The following is a 21,432-nucleotide window of genomic DNA, read 5'->3' as shown; positions in this document are numbered from 1 at the left end:
AGTGTAGGTCTGGACAGTGTAGGCCCGGACAGTGTAGGCCCGGACAGTGTAGGCCCGGACAGTGTAGGCCCGGACAGTGTAGGCCCGGACAGTGTAGGCCCGGACAGTGTAGGCCCGGACAGTGTAGGCCCGGACACTGTAGGCCCGGACAGTGTAGGCCCAGACAGCGTAGGCCCAGACACTGTAAGCCCGGACAGTGTAGGCCCGGAGGCCCGGGCGCCGCCTAACGGTGATTGCGTAGCAACCCACCTCTCAGCCCGGGCGGCCGACATTGGTGGAGCGGGAGCACGTGGCCGCTGGCTGGGTGAGGTCACGTGGGGCGCGGGGCGGTGACGTCACCTTGTTCCGTATTTGGGAGTGAGATAATTGGCACCTAATGCCGACCATCACACTAAGTTATCTCAATTTCACATCCACTCCCTTCACACCAGGGGGCAATTTACAAAGGGCCGATTAACCTACAAACCCGCACGTCTTTGGAGTGTGGGAGGAAACTGAAGATCTCAGAGAAAGCCCACGTGGTCACAGGGAGAACGTACAAACTCCACACAGGCAGTACCCAAGCTCAGGACCGAACCCAGTCTCTGGCGATGTGAGCCGCGATCTGCCTGATCTCAGGAAGAGTAAACCAATAATTGCCAATGAGATCGTGTGAGCTTCAGATTCTCAGCTAAGGCCCGTGCATCATACACACAACACAAATAATCAACCACCTCCACTCCTTTCTCCTCACACGTTTGGGCAGCACGGTGGCACAGCGGTAGAGTTGCCGCCTTACAGCGAATGCAGCACCGGAGACCCGGGTTCCATCCCGACTACGGGCGCTGTCTGTACGGAGTTTGTACGTTCTCCCCGTGACCTGCGTGGGTTTTCTCCGAGATCTTCAGTTCCCTCCCACACTCCAAAGACGTGCAGGTATGTAGGTTAATTGGCTTCGTAAATGTGTAAATTGTCCCTGGTGTGTGTAGGATAGTGTTAGTGTGCGGGGATCGCTGGGCGGTGCGGACCCGGTGGGCCGAAGGGCCTGTTTCCGCGCTGTATCTCTAAACTAAACCAAACTGGGCGTGAAGCCACTAGCAAGATGAACAGAGGAGGTGCTCTCTGCCAGACCTGTAAGTGAGCATTATCTTGACTATTCACTGCCCTAAGCACTGGTTCTCCGCAGTTTGTGGCCGCAGGGGCCTGAAATGAAACAGTAGAAACACTCGCGATCAGTTACCTTGGCTGTTAGCAACCATCTGCAGATGCTGTTTTTTTTTAAAAAGACACAAAGTGCTGGAGTAACTCAACAGGTCAGGCAGCATCTGTGGAGAACATGGATAGGTGACGTTTCACAGAGTGCTGGAGTAACTCAGCGGGTCAGGCAGCATCTGTGGAGAACTTGGATAGGTGACGTTTTGGGTTGGGACCCTTCTTCATACTGATGCTAGAGAGAAGAGGAGAACTTCTCAAAGTTGGCACACCTCCGTCTGAAGAAGGATCTCAACCCAAAACGTCACCTATCTGTTCTCCACAGATGCTGCCTGACCCGCTGAGTTACTCCAGCACTCTGTGAAACGTCACCTGTCCATGCGCAATAATAACAATAATAGTCTATGTTGGTTAGAGCCAAATCGATGCGGGGAAGAAGCTGTTCCTGAACCTGGATGTTACAGTTTTCAGGCTCCTGTACCTTCTTCCCCATGGCAGGGGTGAGATGAGAGTGTGGCCAGGGTGGTGTGGGTCAGTGAGAGTGTGGCCAGGGTGGTGTGGGTCAGTGAGAGTGTGGCCAGGGTGGTGTGGGTCAGTGAGAGTGTGGCCAGGGTGGTGTGGGTCAGTGAGAGTGTGGCCAGGGTGGTGTGGGTCAGTGAGAGTGTGGCCAGGGTGGTGTGGGTCAGTGAGAGTGTGGCCAGGGTGGTGTGGGTCAGTGAGAGTGTGGCCAGGGTGGTGTGGGTCAGTGAGAGTGTGGCCAGGGTGGTGTGGGTCAGTGAGAGTGTGGCCAGGGTGGTGTGGGTCAGTGAGAGTGTGGCCAGGGTGGTGTGGGTCAGTGAGAGTGTGGCCAGGGTGGTGTGGGTCAGTGAGAGTGTGGCCAGGGTAGTGTGGGTCTCTGATGATGCCGGCTGCCTTTCTGGGGCAGTGACTCCGGTAATTCCCCATCGATGGTGGGGAGGTATCATGTACATGACCAGAGAGGCAGGGGTCTTTCTGCAAATGTGTAAACGCTGCGGTTTAATGGGCTTGGTGTGGGATTGGCTGGGCTGGGATTTGCAGCAGTTAAGCGCGTTGGGGACGGACGAACAGAAAAGGTTAATTAATGAGGATTGTGTCAAATTGTCCGCACATTGTCATTCTGCAGAGAGGTAATCAATCACACACTACCCAGCCAGCAGCGTATACAATCTGTACCTCATTGTCTAACGGAATAATGTCGCCAATACTGTGGTGAAGAATCATTCCCAGCCTCATTGTTTATTGTTGAGGCTACTGCGCCCATTGTAATGGCCGCACATCACAAGCACCTCCGGTACGGGAAAGACGAGCATTATAAAAATGAAATTAGGCTGGATTTATAGGCCCTTTCTTTGCTGTTGTTGGCACTTTGGAGATTTTAAAAAACGGAAAATGAAGGATGAAAAATCACCGCAGGATGCAGAGGCCGTGATTAAACCAGTCCGTTAATTGCAGCTTTGATGTGCGGTGTGCTTATGCCAAGTCTGATCGCTGCGCTCACATCTCTGAATTCAGTTTTTGTTTCAAAACCTATTTTTTGACTCAGAGTGGAGCCTGCCCTTCATTTTAAAACCAGCAGTCCCGCACCCAACAGGAGACACCAGGCTGAATTTTAAGAAAATAACTGCAGATGCTGGTACAAATCGAAGGTATTTATTCACAAAATGCTTGAGTAACTCAGCAGGTCAGGCAGCATCTCAGGAGAGAAGGAATGCCTGACCTGCTGAGTTACTCCAGGATCTCGGCCCAGGGATCCAGGGTGCCTTAAGGGTCTCGACCCGAAACGTCACCCATTCCTTCTCTCCTGAGATGCTGCCTGACCTGCTGAGTTACTCCAGCATTTTGTGGATAAATGGCTGAATTTTAAGATCGTCATAAGACATCGGCCCATCGAATCTACCCCGCCATTCAATCATGGCTGTTCTATCTCTCCCTCTCAACCCCATTCTCCTGCCTTCTCCCCATAACCCCTGATACCCGCACTAATCAAGAATCTATCTATCTCTGCTTCAGAAATACCCACTGATCACAGTCTGTGGCAGTGAGTTCCACCGATTCACCAGCCTCTGACCAAAGAAGTTCCTCCTCATTCCCTTTGTAAAGGTTCGTCCTTTTATTCTGAGGCTGTGCCCTCTGGTCCTAGACTCTCCCACTAGTGGAAACATCCTCTCCACAGCCACTCTTGGCCTTCCATTAGGCCACGTTAATAAGCAAACCAACACGTCACATGAAGAGACTGTATCAACCAACGTTATTAATGATTTATGAGACATGATAGTGTGAATATTCGTAAAAAAGGTATCTGGTCAGTAAAGAATGACCAAAATAGTAAACACATTCAGTCGGCTTACGGATGCAATCACACAGCGTGAAAACAGGCCCTTCGGCACGACTCATTCACGCCGACCATGAAGCACATCTATATGGGTCCCACCAGCCCACGCTTGGCCAATATCCCTCTAAACCTTCTCTACGAAGGATCTTGACCTGAAACGTCACCTCTCCATGTTGTTCAGAGATGCTGCCTGGAGTTACTCCTGCACTTTGTGTCTTGTTTTGTAAACCAACATCTGCAGTTCATTGTATCTACCTGTTCAAGTGTCTTTTAGCTGCTGTTATTACATCTGCTTGTGTTCACTGGAGTTTAGAAGGATGAGAGGGGATCTTATAGAGACGTACAAAATTATAAAAGGACTGGACAAGCCAGATGCAGGAAAAATGTTCCCAATGTTGGGGGAGTCCAGAACCAGGTGCCACACAGTCTAAGAATAAAATGTTCCCAATGTTGGGGGAGTCCAGAACCAGGGGCCACAGTCTAAGAATAAAGGGGAGGCCATTTAAAACTGAGATGAGAAGAAACTTTTTCACCCAGAGAGTTGTGAATTTGTGGAATTCTCTGCCACAGAGGGCAGTGGAGGCCAATTCACTGGAAGGATTTAAAAGAGAGTTAGATAGAGCTCTAGAGGCTAGCGGAATCAAGGGATATGGGGAGAAGGCAGGCACGGGTTACTGATTGTGGATGATCAGCCATGATCACAATGAATGGCGGTGCTGGCTCGAAGGGCCGAATGGCCTCCTCCTGCACCTATTTACTATCTTTCTATGTTACACTTGTATAGAACATGTATATATATATATATATATATATATATACTCCTCCTCTGGCAGCTCGTTCCATATGCCCACTGCCAACCAATATAACTAAGCCTTTAATTGAGATTTTATATAATGAGATATAAAAGCGTGAGGTTTTTAGGGAACTCTGGTTTGGTTATCCATATAGTGATTTGTTTACAAAATGCATCCTGAAGGAATGAGCTTTCCAGCATTGCTATTAATTGTGCCCCTGCATTAATTACACTGAGGTGAGCAGATGAAAATTAAGTTGACAGGGTGCCACACTGATTTACATTTCACAAATAACTGGAGCCACAGTTTGGCAGGGAAATAAAAGCTTTAGTTAATCCACTGCGTTACAAAGCCATAAAGATTACAGGCCATCTGAAATAAACATTCGCATTGAGCATGCAAATTGATGTCAGGGCATTATTTAAGAAATTATTTTGTTTTTCTTTTCCACTGCATTAAGGCTGGATTTCTGACTGTGTTTTTTTAAATCAGGACGAGTCCTGGCCTGATTAAGAGTTGGTTTAAAGGGGGGGAGGGGAGAGGCTTTGAGTGTACTCAGTCTTTTACCCAGAGCAGGGGGGTCAAAAACTAGGGGACATGGGTTTAAGGTGAGAGGGGGAAGATTTAATAGGAACCAGATGGACTGCTTTTTCACACAGAGGGTGGGTTGATTGCATTAGTCACGCCCTGCTTGTGACTGCGGATATCCAGACCAGACCAGACCAGACCATCCCACACATCGTGAATGAATGACTGCTCACTGAGGCTTCTCCCTGGTGGCATCAAGGCCCTTCACTCAGCACCTGCTGCTGCCCTGGCCCGGATGTCTACCCCACAGCTTTAGGCCGTGCACGCCACACGCAAGAGGAAGAAGACGAGGGGGTGGTGGGTGTACGGAACGAGTTGTAGAGGCTGAAGAAGGGTCTCGACCCAAAATGTCACCCATTCCTTCCCTCCTGAGATGCTGCCTGACCTGCTGAGTTACTCCAGCACTTTGTGAATAAATACGGGAGATCTTGTTTAGTTCAGTTTAGAGACACATCATGGAAACAGGCCCTTCGGCCCACCGAGCCCATGCCGACCAGCGATCACCCGTTCACACTAGTTCGACGACGTTATCCCACTTTCCCATCCACTCCCTACACACTAGCGGGCAATTTACAGAGGGCCGATTAACCGCACGTCTTTGGGATGTGGGTGGAAACCAGAGCACCCGGAGAAAACCCTCGCAGTACCATCGAGAACGTGCAAACTCCACACAGACAGCATCCAATGTCAGGATCGAACCTGGGTCTCTGGCGCTGTGAGGCAGCAGCTCTACCCGCTGTGCCACTCTAATATGCGGGGCAGGTTTTTTTACACAGAGGGGGGTGGGGGCCTGGAACACACTGCCAGGGGCGGTGGTGGAGGCAGATACCATAGTGGTGTTTAAGAGGGTTTTGGATAGGCACATGGATATGCAGGGAATGGGGGGATATGGATCACGTGAAGGCAGGTAACAGTTGGCACAGACATTGTGGGCCGAATGGCCTGTTCCGGTACTGTACTGTTCCATGTTCTAAAAGGAATGAAAGTACTTTGATTCTCATCAGCATGACATTGGATAGTCACTTCAGTTTAGTTTATTGTCTCGTGTACCGAGGTACAGTGAAAAGTTTTTGTTGCGTGCTAACCAGTCAGCGGAAAGACAGCACACGATTACAATCGAGCCGTCCACAGTGTAATGATGCATGATAAGGGAATAACGTTTAGTGCAAGGTAAAGCCAGCAAAGTCTGGTCAAGGATAGTCTGAGGGTCACCAATGAGGTAGATAGTAGATCAGGACCGGTCTCTGGTTGTGGTGGGATGGTTCAGTTGCCTGATAACAGCCGGGAAGAAACTGAATCGCCGAATCGGATTCTGGAGTCAGGAGCAGTGAAAATCATTAAGGAAAGTGAGCGTTCTTTTAAACTGTCCTCCTTTAGACTTCTGGATAAGTCTCCTTGCTTCGTTGCTTAAAAGCCAGGACTGTCAGGCGGGGACTCAGCCTGATAAATGTCGCTGGTCGCAGGGAAGAGCTGTTCTCCCAGAGGCAATGTGTTTGTCCTTCCGTTACTAGGGCTTTGCTTCATATTCTCACAGGATGAGCGGATTTCAAAAACACGCGTTTGAACATTTGTTTCTGCTGTCTCGTGTGTGTGTGATTCTCACACACTGGCCTCGCTGAAAGGAAACCGCATAATAATAGCCCTGTTACTGCCCAGTGGGTTATTCACCACCTCTGCACCTAGGGTCGCCAACTGTCCCGTATTAGCCGGGACATCCCGTATTTTGGGCTAAATTAGTTTGTCCCCGTACGGGACCGCCCTTGTCCAGTATTAGTACGGTTGCCAACTTCCTCAATCCCAAATACGGGACAAAGGGTGACGTCACCGCCCCACGCCCCACGTGACAATAGACAACAGACAATAGACAATAGACAATATGTGCAGGAGTAGGCCATTCGGCCCTTCGAGCCAGCACCGCCATTCAATGTGATCATGGCTGATCATTCTCAATCGGTACCCCGTTCCTGTCTTCTCCCCATACCCCCTGACTCCGCTATCCTTAAGAGCTCTATCTAGCTCTCTCTTTAATGCATTCAGAGAATTGGCCTCCACTGCCTTCTGAGGCAGAGAATTCCACAGATTTACAACTCTCTGACTGAAAAGGTTTTTCCTCATCTCCGTTCTAAATGGCCTATCCCTTATTCTTAAACTGTGGCCCCTGGAGATAGAACTTGTGTACGGGGCGATCATTGGTCGGCGTGGACTCGGTGAAGGGCCGGTTTCCGTGCTGTATCTCTGGGCACTCTGGGGTCCCGACTGTGTAATCCACTGAGTTCAACAACAAATCACCGGGCTTGGCAATTTACATCGAGAGAGGCTTTGCAGTGATATTCAACAAGGTGAAGAAACGAGCGCAGATTATAGAAACATAACAGAATAACTGTAACACCAGTCAGTGTCAGATGTGCCAATGTCCCGGTACTTTGAAGACAGTGGAACCCAAGACAATCAGATGAATATATAAAGATAAAGAAAGAGATAGATGTAGAAACAAGGAACTGCAGATGCTGAGTAATACACAAAATGACACAGAGTGCTGGAGTAACTCAGCGGGTCAGGCAGCATCTGTGGAGAACATGGATAGGTGACGTTTCACAGAGCGCTGGAGTAACTCAGCGGGTCAGGCAGCATCTGTGGAGAACATGGATAGGTGACGTTTCAAACCCTGGAGGTATAAAGAAGGCTGTCTCTGTTACCACGGGTAACGAAATGTGTGTGGAAGCCAGGACAAGTTGGTCCACTCTGCAACTTTAAGACCAATTACCCTTGTAGACTGACCTTGCACTGAGCTAAACACACGATTAAATTAAAATGTCCCCTGTGTCCATGCAGATATACTGTGCCTTTCATTTCTCCCACAAGCCACATCAATGGAATGAAGTGTAAGAAAATAACTGCAGATGCTGGTACAAATCGAAGTATTTATTTCACAAAATGCTGGAGTAACTCAGCAGGTCAGGCAGCATCTCAGGAGAGAAGGAATGGGTGACGTTTCGGGTCGAGACCCTTCTTCAGTTTCAATGGAATGAATTTCGGCAGATTCCTCCTAATTGGGAGATTTCTCTCAATTTAGTAGTGAATTAACATACACAAATCTGTGTTTTAAACTTCATCAAATTGAGCTGTCTTACACACAAAGGCATGTCTAAAAATGCTACTCTGCAAACACAACTAATTTCCCGACATCTACAGACACCTCCAGTGCCCGTCAGATCATTGGACATCTCGAAGGATTGGCCTGCATGATCTCCTGGTTGCCAAACACTTTAACTTCCCCTCCCATTCCCACACTGACCGTTCTGTCCTGGGCCTCCTCCACTGTCAGACTGAGGCCCAGCGCAAATTGGAGGAACTGCTTCTGATATTTCACTTGGGCAGCTTACACCCCAGCCGTTTGAAGATTGATTTCTCTAACTTCAAGTAAGCCTTGCTTTCCCTCTCTCTCCTTCCCTCCCCCATCTTAGTGGGACACCTCCAGATTCAGGGGCAGTTTGTTTGCAGCTGTTATCAGGCAACTGAATCATCCTACCACAACCAGAGAGCAATGCTGAGCTCCTATCCACCTCAATGGTAACCTGGGACTATCCTTGATTGGACTTTACCTTGCATTCAAGAAAGAGCTAGATAGAGCTCTTAAGGATAGCAGAGTCAGGGGGTATGGGGAGAAGGCAGGAACGGGGTACTGATTGAGAATGATCAGCCATGATCACATTTAATGGCGGTGCTGGCTCGAAGGGCCGAACGACCTCCTTCTGCACCTATTGTCTATTGTCTATTGTCTAAACGTTATTCCCTTATCATGTATCTGTACACTGTAAATGGATCGATTGTAATCATATGTTGTCTTTCCGCTGACTGGTTAGCACGCAACAAAAACTTTTCACTGTACCTCGGTACACGTGACAATAAACTGAACTGTAGGCATCCTGCTAGATTTGTTGTTCTTATCCCTTTGTTATCACCTTGGCCATCGGTGCCGGCTCTGGTTTGGTCTGAACCTTTTCACACCTCTATTATCCCTCTCCCATGACCCTCAAGCTGAAGAAGGGTCTAGGCCCGAAGCTGCCTGACCCGCTGAGTTACTCCAGCACTCTGTGAAATGTCACCTATCCATGTTCTCCACAGATGCTGCCTGACCCGCTGAGTTATTCCAGCACTCTGTGTCTATCTACAGATGATTATTTTGTTCTTTCAAGTTATTTTTATTGTATTTACTTTGTCTATTCAGTGGATATTTTTAAGGCAGAGGTAGATAGATTCTTGATCAGTGCGGGTGTCAGGGGTTATGGGGAGAAGGCAGGAGAATGGGGTTAGGATGGAGAGATAGATCGGCCATGATTGAATGGCAGAGTAGACTTGATTGGCCGATTATTTTGCACTGCCTCTTGCGTTTTAAATCAGGCAGCATCCTCAAATTTCAATCGTGTGGTAAATTAATGATATGCAACACAAATTTTACTTAAGGCAAACAACCTCCTACATAAAAAAAAAGGCATCGTGTCAGATTTCAGAGGGCGGTTATTGGAAGGGAAGTTTTGATAGCGAAGTCACATCTTCCCCGTGGGCATATGGTGGTCTTAATGCAAATCCAGAGGAGAAATCAAGTGCTGAAAATGATTACCCAATAAAGCAGTTGTATTCTGTTATGATGGGGGAGTTTGAACCTGCACCCCCTGCTGGGTTTTCCATCTGCCTCGTTTTAATCTCTCCTAAAGCACTCAGACTTTTATACTTTCAATTTGTATCCCCCGCAGATCTTCGTATGTTCAGTAATTTATTGACCGTTGAGGTTCAACAATCACCCATCTCTATTCAGCGGATAGAACCAGAGGTGTCCTGTCAGTCTTGGGAGTTTGGGGAGAAGACCCGTCACAATTAAAATTCATGAAATTGATCTAATTCTTTGGGCCGTTAAATCAATACCATATCTTCACCAGTTATCAGGAGGTGGGGCCCAGCTACAGTCAGGAGGCAAGTTTAGTTTGCATTGATGTCGGATGCAAAAAGGGTATCCAGTTCAGATGATCATAGAAACATAGAAAATAGGTGCAGGAGTAGGCCATTCGGCCCTTCGAGCCTGCACCGCCATTCAATATGATCATGGCTGATCATCCAACTCAATATCCCGTACCTGCTTTCTCTCCATACCCCCTGATCCCTTTAGCCACAAGGGACACATCTAACTCCCTCTTAAATATAACCAACGAACTGGCCTCAACTACCTTCTGTGGCAGAGAATTCCACAGATTCACCACTCTCTGTGTGAAAAAAAAACGTTCTCATCTCGGTCCTAAAAGACTTCCCCCTTATCCATAAACTGTGACCACTTGTTCTGGACTTCCCCAACATCGGGAACAATCTTTGGATTATTATTATTAATCGGCGCAGTGGCGCAGCGGTAGAGTTGCCGCCTTACAGCGAATGCAGCGCCGGAGACCCGGGTTCCATCCCGACTACGGGCGCTGTCTGTACGTTCTCCCCGTGACCTGCGTGGGTTTTCTCCGAGATCTTCGGTTTCCTCCCACACTCCAAAGACGTCTAGTTTTACAGGTTAATTGGCTTGGTAAATGGTTTTTTTTTAAATTGCCCCTAGTGTGTGTAGGATAATGTTAGTGTGCGGGGATCACTGGTTGGCGCGGACCCGGTGGGCCGAAAGGGCCTGTTTCCGAGCTGTATCTCTAAACTAAACTACATACGTAGAACGTTGGACAGTATAGCACAGGAACAGGCCCTTCGGCCCACAATAATGTAGTACAGATGAAATATTGTACAAGAATGCTTTTTTCTCACAAAGACTCATTGGTTTCTATTACCAATGGTACGTCTTTATACTAAAGTGAGAGGGCCAAATTCTAAAGGAGAATGTGTGGTTAGGGTTGCCAACTGTCCCGTATTAGCCGAGACATCGTATATTGGGCAAAATTGGTTTGTCCTGTACGGGACCGCCCTTGTCCCGTATTAGGCCCCGGGGGCCGCTGTAGGCTTGGACGCAGTAGGCCCGGATGCTGTAGGCCTGGACACTGTCGGCCCGGACACTGTCGGCCCGGACACTGTAGGTTTCCGACATTTTAGCTCCGGACAGTCTGGGTCCGGAGGCCCGGGCGCCGCCTAACAGAGGTTGCATAGCAACCCTCCTCCCGGCCCGGGCGGCCGCCATTGGGTGACGCTAAGATGCTGCCTGACCCGCTGAGTTACTCCAGCTTTGTGTGTCTACCCGGGAGGTGGGTTGCTAGGCAACTTCCGTGAGGCGACGCCGGGGCCTCTGGGCCTACACTGTCCGGAAGGCAGGCACAGGTTTTAACCAGCATCTGCAGTTTTTTTCCTACCACACTGTACGGGCCTCCAGTGTCCAGACCTACAGTGTCCGGGCCTACAGTGTCCGGGCCTACAGCACTCCCCGGGCCTAATACGGGACAAGGGCGGTCCCGTACGGGACAAGCCAATTTCGCCCAAAATACGGGATGTCCCGGCTAATACGGGACAGTTGGCGACCCTGGCCCTCAGCCACCTGAGCCACACATCCTTCCTGTAAGTTGGCATTCAGAACTGCGCTCAATATTTCTTGTAAAGCTTGAATGAAATGCATGGAATATGTTTATGGAAAACATAATTCAACTATAATCCTGAGTTGTGTTAAAGTACAAATCTTGCAGCCTATTTGTCTACTTTTTCATGCTTCTAATCTAAGTAAACAGATTCAGGTGCCTCTGTGCAAGGATGACAATTTGACTTGTGCTTCATTCAAAACTGTTTCCTGAAACGTTCAGGAATAGATAATAGTTCAATTTACTGATTTGTAAAATTTAAGCTTCTTATTGCGATAATGACACACCTGTACAATTTTTCCTTGCTTATTTCCCCTTTAATATTTTGTTCTGAAATTGAGAAAAGTTACTGAAATCTCTAAGGTAGGAAGTAAATATCCTGCCTTGCGTGACCCAGCTAGAAACATACAGCATCCTCAAGGGTCTGAAGAAGGGTCTCGACCCAAAACGTCACCCATTCCTTCTCTCCAGAGATGCTGCCTGACCTGCTGAGTTACTCCAGCATCTTGTGTCTACCTTCGATTTAAACCAGCACCTGCAGTTCTTTCCCACACGTAACATTCTTAAGGGATTGGACAGGCTAGATCCAGGAAAAATGTTCCCCATGTTGGGGGAGTCCAGAACCAGGGGGTCACAGTTTAAGAATAAGGGGTCGGACTGAGATGAGGAAAAACTTTTTCACCCAGAGAGTTGTGAATCTGTGGAATTCTCTGCCACAGAAGGCAGTGGAGACCGATTCACTGGATGTTTTCAAGAGAGAATTACATATGGCTCTTAGGGCTAACAGAATCAAGGAGTATGGGGAGAAAGCAGGAATGGGGCACTGATTCTGGATGATCAGCCACGATCAAATTGAATGGCGGTGCTGGCTCGAAGGGCTGAATGGCCTCCTCCTGCACCTATTTTTCTATGTTCCTCTATTCCTACCTGTGATGGGGAATACCAAGCTGTAGATACATTTGTGCAGCAAGAACTCTGCTAGAAACTTTTTCATTTTAGAGATGCAGCGCGGAAACAGGCCCTTCGGCCCACCGAGTCCGTGCCGACCAGCAATCCCCGCACACTAACACGATCCTACACACACTAGGGACAATTTACAATTTTTACGGAAGCCAATTAACCTACAAACCTGCACGTCTTTGGAGTGTGGGAGGAAACCGGAGCACCCGGAGAAAACCCAGGCAGGTCACAGGGAGAACGTACAAACTCCGTACAGACAGTGCCCGTAGTCGGGATGGAACCCGGGTCTCTGGCGCTGTGAGGCAGCAATTCTACCGCTGCGCCACCGTGGTATAAGTTCATAAAATTCAGTAATATTTGTAATAAATTGGGATGCAAGGAGCTGTTTAAAATTGAAATCTTATTCTTTTATTGAAGGAAAGTAATAAATGCAAATGAAAACACAACAGAGAAAACTGCAGCAGAATATTTTCTCAGTGTTATTACAGTTTCCAATAGGAGAGTCCCGACCCGAATCATCACTATCCACGTTCTCCAGAGATGCTGCCTGTCCCACTGAGATACTCCTGCATTTGTTGTCTTTTTTTGTAGCTTCAAGCTCCTCGTAGCTCGATGCTAAATACTCTCTTGGGTAAAATCTCCAAGATCTCAACAAGAGAAAATCTGAAGGGATTATGGGTGGCACGGTGGCACAGCGGTAGTGTTACTGCCTCACAGCGCCAGGGACCCGGGTTCGATCCTGACCACGGGTGCTGTCTGTACGGAGTTTGTCGGAAGGAATGACTGGAAAATTACACCCAGTGTTGCACTGGTTGGATTGGGACAGGCGGGAATATAAACCAGAACAAGAAGGCTGACATTTCTATCATTTCTCACCCTACCCTGCTCTCCTGCAGTGGGAATAATAAAGGGAAAAGACTGCCTCTGAGATCAAATTCTTCAACTTGGAATCTAAACTCTTTTCCTCTTTGGAAATAAACTGTTACTTCTAAAATCTGGAGAGCCACTTGCAATGCATTTCCCTCAGATAATAACAATATTGTTACTGCTCTCTGCAAAGGCTTCTCCAAATTGCTGGCAAAGATTTGAATTTCACAGAGTTTGTCCTTTGTACGTTATCCATCATGTAAGCCTCACGTGCAGCTGAAACAAAAAGGCAAAGCAGCCATCAAGAACTTTCCCCGAGGCTGGTTCCTGGACTTAACCAAAAGCTGCAATTCCCCCCCCACCCCCCCCCCCCCCCCCACCCCACCCCCGTTAAATCTAGCAGTGGCCTCAGAACTGGGCTTCACTATGCGCCCGTGGACAGGATCAGTTCTGTTCTTAATGTTTTAATGCTTCATGCTTTATTCTTAATTGTACAACGAGAGTATTATCTGAAAGGCGTCAAGTTAGGAGAAGGGGACGTACAACGAGATCTGGGTGTCCTAGTGCATCAGTCACTGAAAGGAAGCATGCAGGTACAGCAGGCAGTGAAGAAAGCGAATGGAATGTTAGCCTTCATAACAAGAAGAGTTGAGTATAGGAGCAAAGAGGTCCTTCTGCAGTTGTACAGGGCCCTAGTGAGACCGCACCTGGAGTACTGTGTGCAGTTTCGGTCTCCAAATTTGAGGAAGGATATTCTTTCTATTGAGGGCGTGCAGCGTAGGTTTACTAGGTTAATTCCCTGAATGGCGGGACTGTCACATGTTGAAAGGCTGGAGTGACTAGGCTTGTATACACTGGAATTTAGAAGGATGAGAGGAGATCTTATCGAAACGTATAAGATTATTAAGGGGTTGGACACGTTAGTGGCAGGAAACATGTTCCCAATGTTGGGGGAGTCCAGAACAAGGAGCCACAGTTTAAGAATAAGGGGTAGGCCATTTAGAACTGAGATGAGGAAAAACCTTTTCACTCAGAGAGTTGTGAATCTGTGGAATTCTCTGCCTCAGAAGGCAGTGGAGGCCAGTTCTCTGAATGCATTCAAGAGAGAGCGAGATAGAGCTCTTAAGGATAGCGGAGTCAGGGGGTATGGGGAGAAGGCAGGAACGGGGTACTGATTGAGAATGAACAGCCATGATCACATTGAATGGCGGTGCGCACAGGCTCGAAGGGCCGAATGGCCTCCTCCTGCACCTATTGTCTATTGTCTATTGTTTACTGTATGTTGGTGTTGTTACTTGCGAGCGGAGCACCAAGGCACATTCCTTGTATGTGTACATACTTGGCCAATAAACTCAATTCAATTCAATTCAATTCTATTCTTGTACCAATCCAAGTTTTGCAAAGAAGTGGAAGAGCTTTAAATCATCCTACCACAACCAGAGAGCAGTGCTGAACTACTATCTACCTCTTTGGTGACCCTTGGACTCTCTTGGATCGGATTTTGCTGGCTTTACCTTGCACTAAACGTTCTTCCCTTATCATGTATCTGTATACTGTGAGTGGCTCGATTGTAATCGTATATTGTCTTTCCGCTGACTGGTTAGCTCGCAACACAAGCTTCCCACTGTACCTCGGTACACGTGACAATAAACTGAACTATACTAAATTAATTTGGTTCAATCTATGAAACAGCAGCCACGCCAATAGCGAATAGCCTCCAGAGACCGCGTAGGAAAATAACTGCAGATGCTGGTATAAATCGAAGGTATCACAAAATGCTGGAGTAACTCAGCAGGTCAGGCAGCATCTCGGGAGAGAAGGAATGGGTGACGTTTCGGGTCGAGACCCTTCCATGCGTGGTCTGCGGTCGATGTACCTGTAATGTTGACATTTGCATTTGCAGGCAGCAATAGTTTCTCTGAATGAAGCAATTGTCTTTGTGATGAAAGGGTTAAACGGCTCTGAGCTGCACAGCGTAGAGAACACTCGGGCTGCGTTGTACATACACAGCATTGTGGTTGATCAGAGTTATACTTTCATCTTTCACGGCACTGTAATTCTGTTTTCTGCAGCTCTTATCTTTGCATCTATATCCTAACAGGATTACTGCCAAGCTTTCATGTACATGAAAAAGCATCTTGCAGGGTCTTTAACTGAAAGGACGAATGCCTAGATACCAGACCAAAGGTGGAAATCATTAGAGTATTGCCTTACAATGCAGCCGGCTCCAAGATCAAACCTTTCATTTTTAATGATAGCTATCTTAAAACTCACAGACTCCACTCACAAATTATTTCATTTCCACAGCTATAAAATTTGTGTTGATAACCAATTTACATGCAAAGCACAAAGTGCTGGAGTAACTCAGCGGGTCAGGCAGCACCTGTGGAGAGCATGGATAGGTGACGTTTCACAGAGTGCTGGAGTAACTCAGCGGGTCAGGCAGCATCTGTTGAGAACATGGATAGATGACGTTTCACAGAGTGCTGGAGTAACTCCTCCCACAATCTAAAGACATGCAGGTTTGTAGGTTATTGAGGGTTCAGTGTTGAGGTGGATAGAAAATTGGTTGGCGGACAGGAAGCAAAGAGTAGGAATAAACGGGTCCTTTTTGGAATGGCAGGCAGTGACTAGTGGGGTACCGCAAGGCTCAGTGCTGGGACCCCAGTTATTTACAGTGTATATTAATGATTTGGACGAGGGAATTGAATGCAACATCTCTAAGTTTGCGGATGACACGAAGCTGGGTGGCAGTGTTAGCTGCGAGGAGGATGCTAGGAGGCTGCAGAGTGACTTGGATAGATTAGGCGAGTGGGCAAATGCATGGCAGATGCAATATAATGTGGATAAATGTGAGGTTATCCACTTTGGCGGCAAGAACAGGAAAGCAGAGTATTACCTGAATGGTGACCGATTGGGAGAAGGGGAGATGCAACGGGACCTGGGTGTCATGGTGCACCAGTCATTGAAAGCAAGCATGCAGGTGCAGCAGGCAGTGAAGAAAGCAAATGGTATGTTGGCATTCATAGCAAGAGGATTTGAGTTTAGGAGCAGGGAGGTTCTGCTGCAGTTGTACAGGGCCTTGATGAGACCTCACCTGGAGTATTGTGTGCAGTTTTGGTCTCCTAACCTGAGGAAAGACGTTCTTGCCTTAGAGGGAGTACAGAGAAGGTTCACCAGATTGATCCCTGGGATGGCGGGACTTACATATGAGGAAAGACTGGATAGACTGGGCTTGTACTCACTGGAATTTAGAAGACTGAGGGGGGATCTTATAGAAACATATAAAATTCTTAAGGGGTTGGAGAGGCTAGATGCGGGAAGATTGTTCACGATGTTGGGGGAGTCCAGAACCAGGGGTCACAGCTTAAGGATAAGGGGGAAGTATTTTAGGACCGAGATGAGAAAACATTTCTTCACACAGAGAGTGGTGAGTCTGTGGAATTCTCTGCCACAGAAGGTAGTTGAGGCCAGTTCATTGGCTATATTTAAGAGGGAGTTAGATGTGGCCCTTTTTGCTAAGGGGATCAGGGGGTATGGAGAGAAGGCAGGTACAGGTTACTGAGCTGGATGATCAGCCATGATCATATTGAATGGCGGTGCAGGCTCGAAGGGCCGAATGGCCTACTCCTGCACCTATTTTCTATGTTTCTATGTTTCTATGTTAATTGGCTTGGTGTAAGTGTAAATTATCCCTAGTGTGTGTAGGATAATGTTAGTGTGCGGGGATCGCTGGTCGGTGCGGACTCGGTGGGCCGAAGGGCCTGTTTCCTCGCTGTATCTCTAAACTAAACTAAATGTAAGACTCCTGGTGCATCCTGTGGGTGTGATGTCTCGTTGCATTCATTGTGTAGGAAGGAACTGCAGATGCTGGTCTAAACTGAAGGTAGATACAAAGTGCTGGAGTAACTAAGCGGGTCAGGCAGCATCTCTGGAGAGAAGGAATGGGTGACGTTTCGGGTCGAGACCCTTCTTCAGACTGATTTAGAAATCATATCATAGAAACATAGAAACATAGAAAATAGGTGCAGGAGTAGGCCATTCGGCCATTCGGCCCTTCGAGCCATTCAATATGATCATGGCTGATCATCCAACTCAGTATCCCGTACCTGCCTTCTCTCCATACCCCCTGATCCCTTTAGCCACAAGGGCCACATCTAACTTCCTCTTAAATATAGCCAATGAACTGGCCTCAACTACCTTCTGTGGCAGAGAATTCCACAGACTCACCACTCTCTGTGTGAAAAAAAACTTTCTCATCTCGGTCCTAAAAGACTTCCCCCTTATCCTTAAACTGTGACCCCTGGTTCTGGACTTCCCCAACATCGGGAACAATCTTCCTGCATCTAGCCTGTCCAACCCCTTAAGAATTTTGTAAGTTTCTATAAGATCCCCCCTCAATCTTCTAAATTCCAGCGAGTACAAGCCGAGTCTATCCAGTCTTTCTTCATATGAAAGTCATATTTCAGGGGAAGGAGCGGTCCCGAAACGTCACCCATTCCTTCTCTCCACAGATGCTGCCTGACCCGCTGCGTTACTCCAGCACCCTGTGTGTACCTTCACTGCATTGATTGATGGATGTGTAGCAGAGGTTGGCATTCTTACCCAGCAGTAAAGATGAGCCATTATCCTCGCTGTTCTGCGTACAGCTGGTTACAGCTCTTTACAGCGTTAACGATCGCGTACCACCTGCAGAAAGTTAGCAATTCTAAAACTGTTACTGTTCCCCTACAGTTTTATAGCTTTGCAGAGTGAAGCTTTGATTCCATTAGCCCTTACAGCTGAATGATATTGCATTACCCATTTCTGCGCATTAGTATCTCAGCACCAACGTTTTCTGTATGAAATGCCTTTTAAGCTTTGCAAAAGGGAGGCTTGTGAAGCATTAAAGTACCCAGTAAGCAGGGGACAGACGTATCACACTGGTTTGTACCATAACAGACTTGTTTGCATGTCTTAACGTGAGATGTAATGGTTTACAACAGCTCCACATCCCATCACTTGAGCGTTCAGGAAGCTGTGGAATCCTGTCAGGACCAACTGGGAAATTCTGCAGCAACTTCAATGGAAATGTTTGCTACTGTATTTGCTTTTGGCTTTTTTTTAAGAAATCCTTATTCTCGCCCAGGAAACTCCTCGTGTTCTCGGTGGGTGACTCCACTCTCACGCAGAGTGGAGGCAAAGACGGTTGTTTCATCGGGAGGACTCTCACAGTCAGGCTTGGCCATGCCTTATCTCTGTCGCTCTGTCTCTCTCCCCAGTTCCCGGCTTCCCCTACCCAGCTGCCACGGCTGCCGTCGCCTACCGAGGGGCTCACCTGAGGGGTCGAGGACGTACCGTTTACAACACGTTCAGAGCCGCCGCACCGCCCCCTCCCATACCAGCCTACGGCGGGTGAGTCCAGTCCGGGCACACACACACTTCGAGTTGGGCGGCTGTTGGGGCTGGGCTGGGGCTGGGCTGGGACTGGGGCTGGGCTGGGACTGGGGCTGGGGCGGGGCTGGCATGGGCTGGGTTGGGCATGGGGCTGGGCTGGGCTTGGGCTGGGGCTGGGGCTGGGCTGGGCATGGGCTGGGCTGGGCTGGGCATGGGCTTGGGCTGGGCTGGGCTGGGCATGGGCTGGGCTGGGCTGGGCATGGGCTGGGGCTGGGCTGGGACTGGGGCTGGGCTGGGCTTGGCATGGGCTTGGGCTGGGCTGGGCTGGGCATGGGCTGGGATGGGCTGGGCTGGGCTGGGACTGGGGCTGGGGCTGGGGCTGGGCTGGGACTGGGGCTGGGGCGGGGCTGGGCTGGGCTTGGGCTGGGCTGGGCTGGGCATGGGCTGGGCTGGGCTTGGCATGGGCTTGGGCTGGGCTGGGCATGGGCTGGGGCTGGGGCGGGGCTGGGATGGGCTGGGGCTGGGGCTGGGCTGGGCTGGGCTTGGGCTGGGCATGGGCTGGGCTGGGCTTGGCATGGGCTTGGGCTGGGCTGGGCTGGGAATGGGCTGGGGCGGGGCTGGGCTTGGGCTGGGGCTGGGCTGGGCTGGGGCGGGGCTGGGGCTGGGCTGGGCCTGGGCTTGGGCTGGGCTGGGCTGGGCTTGGCATGAAGACTGGTGGAGTGTGAGACCATCTAACACCATGCACCTTGTGGTAAACCTCACCCATGGGCTTTAGCTTAGTGTAGTTTAGTGTAAGGTAGATAGTTTAGTTTAGTTTAGTTTTGTTTTGTTTAGTTTAGTTTTGTTTAATTTAGTTTAGTTTAGTCTAGTATAGTTTAGAGATACAGCGCAGAAACAGGCCCTTCGGCCCACCGGGTCCGCGCCGACCAGCGATCCCCGCACACTAACACTGCCCTACAAACACTAGGGACAATTTACACATAGACCAAGCCAATTAACCTACACACCTGTGTTTGGAGTGGGGGGGGGGGAGCCGGAAGAGCTGAAGAAAACTCACACAGGTCATGGGGAGAAGGTACAAACTCCGTACAGCCAGCATCTGGGGTCAGGATGGAACCCGGGTCTCTGGCGCTGTGAGGCAGCAACTCTACCGCTGCGCCACCGTGCCGGCCTAGCTAACGCATGGTGGCAGAGTCACACTAATCAAGTTTCATTGTTTCTTTCACAAGTCGTGCCGGCACACAATACCTGCCGGACACTGAACTCTGTACAACACCCAACAAGGATCCAGTGTGTACAGTATTCCTCTTGGTGATTGCAGGCACCGGCCTCGAGTGTAGCAAGGAACTGCAGGTGCTGGTTTACACCGAAGATAGACGCAAAACGCTGGAGTAACTCAGCGAGACCCTTCTTGAGTCACGATCCAAAACGTTGCCCTTTCCTTCTCCCCAGAGATGTTGCCCGTCCCGCTGAGTTACTCCAGCATTTTGTGCCTCTTGAGGAGGTTGGGCAGAGTTCAAGAAAGGAATAAAAACTCTTCATATCCTTCGCTAAACTTATCTCCACCATCAAGAATATCAACAAACTTTTCTTCTGCCAAGTGCAAGTCCTAAAACCCTTCTTGCTGACAATCTTGTGAGGTTGTTCATCAAAGAGATTTATTTTTTGATCCAAAGTTTTGTCTTGTTGAAGTTACACACCAAGAAAAGGAGACCAATTCACAGAGCAATGAACCATTGGGCGTAGGTGCAGGATTAGGCCATTCGGCCCATCGAGTCCACTTCGCCATTCAATCATGGCTGATCTATCTCTCCCTCACAACCCCATTCTCCCCATAACCCCTGGCACCTTTATTAATCAAGAACCTATCAATCTCCGCTTTAAAAATACCCACTGACTTGGCCTCCACTGCCACATGTGACAATGAGTTCCACAGATTCACCACCCCGGCTGTTCTTAACCTCATGATTGCTTTTGCCACTTTGGCCTTCATCAGTCAGAGTATTGAGTATAGAATTTGGGAGGTTATGTTGCAGTTGTATAAGACGTTGGTGAGACTGCATTTAGAGTATCATGTTCAGTTCTGGGCACCATGTTATAGGAAAGATGTTGTCAAGCTGGAAAGGGTTCAGAGATTTACGAGGATGTTGCCAGGACTAGAGGGTGTGAGCTATAGGGAGAGGCTGAGCAGGCTGGGACTCTATTCCTTGGAGCGCAGGAGGATGAGGGGTGGTCTTATAGAGGTGTATAAAATTATGGGAGGAATAGATTCAGTAGATGCACAGAGTATCTTGCCCAGAGTAATCAAGGACCAGAGGACACGGGTTTAAGGTGAAGGGGAAAGATTTAATAGGAATCTGAGGGGAAACTTCTTCGCACATAGGGTGCTGGGTGTATGGAACAAACTGCCGGAGGAGGGACTATCGCAACTTTTAAGAAACAGTTAGACAGGTACATGGACAGGACAGGTTTAGAGGGATATGGGCCAAATCAAGCAGGTGGGAGTAGTATAGCTGGGACATGTTGGTCAGTGTGGGCAGGTGGGGTCAAAGGGCCTGTTTCCACACTGCATCACTCTATGACTCTATGAGAGCTGTCCGTATTTAAGGCAGCATTTGCTAAGTTGAATAGTTTGTTCTATCCCAATGCACCCGATCTATTCCTCTCATGATCTTATACACCTCTGTAAGATGACCCCCTAATCCACCTGTGCTCCAAGGAATAAGGTCCTAGCCTGCTGAACCACTCCCTGTAGCTC

General features: G+C 48.7%; 1 protein-coding gene across 10 annotated transcripts in view; it reads left to right on the top strand.

Moving 5' to 3' along the window:
• Window positions 1–21,432, top strand: part of rbfox1 (RNA binding fox-1 homolog 1) — a 743,628-nt gene that overhangs the window by 677,913 nt on the left and 44,283 nt on the right. For all 10 annotated transcript variants that reach the window (XM_078417598.1, XM_078417591.1, XM_078417588.1 and 7 more), the window contains one exon: window positions 18,560–18,692. In XM_078417598.1, the coding sequence (XP_078273724.1) occupies window positions 18,560–18,692 (133 nt within the window). The remainder of the gene's footprint in view (window positions 1–18,559; window positions 18,693–21,432) is intronic.

The sequence above is a fragment of the Rhinoraja longicauda genome, chromosome 21 (genome assembly GCF_053455715.1).
Source record: "Rhinoraja longicauda isolate Sanriku21f chromosome 21, sRhiLon1.1, whole genome shotgun sequence".
NCBI classification, from domain to species: Eukaryota; Metazoa; Chordata; class Chondrichthyes; order Rajiformes; family Arhynchobatidae; genus Rhinoraja; species Rhinoraja longicauda.
The sequence above is the reverse complement of the archived record's forward strand: the minus strand, read 5'-3'. Positions and strand labels throughout refer to the sequence as shown.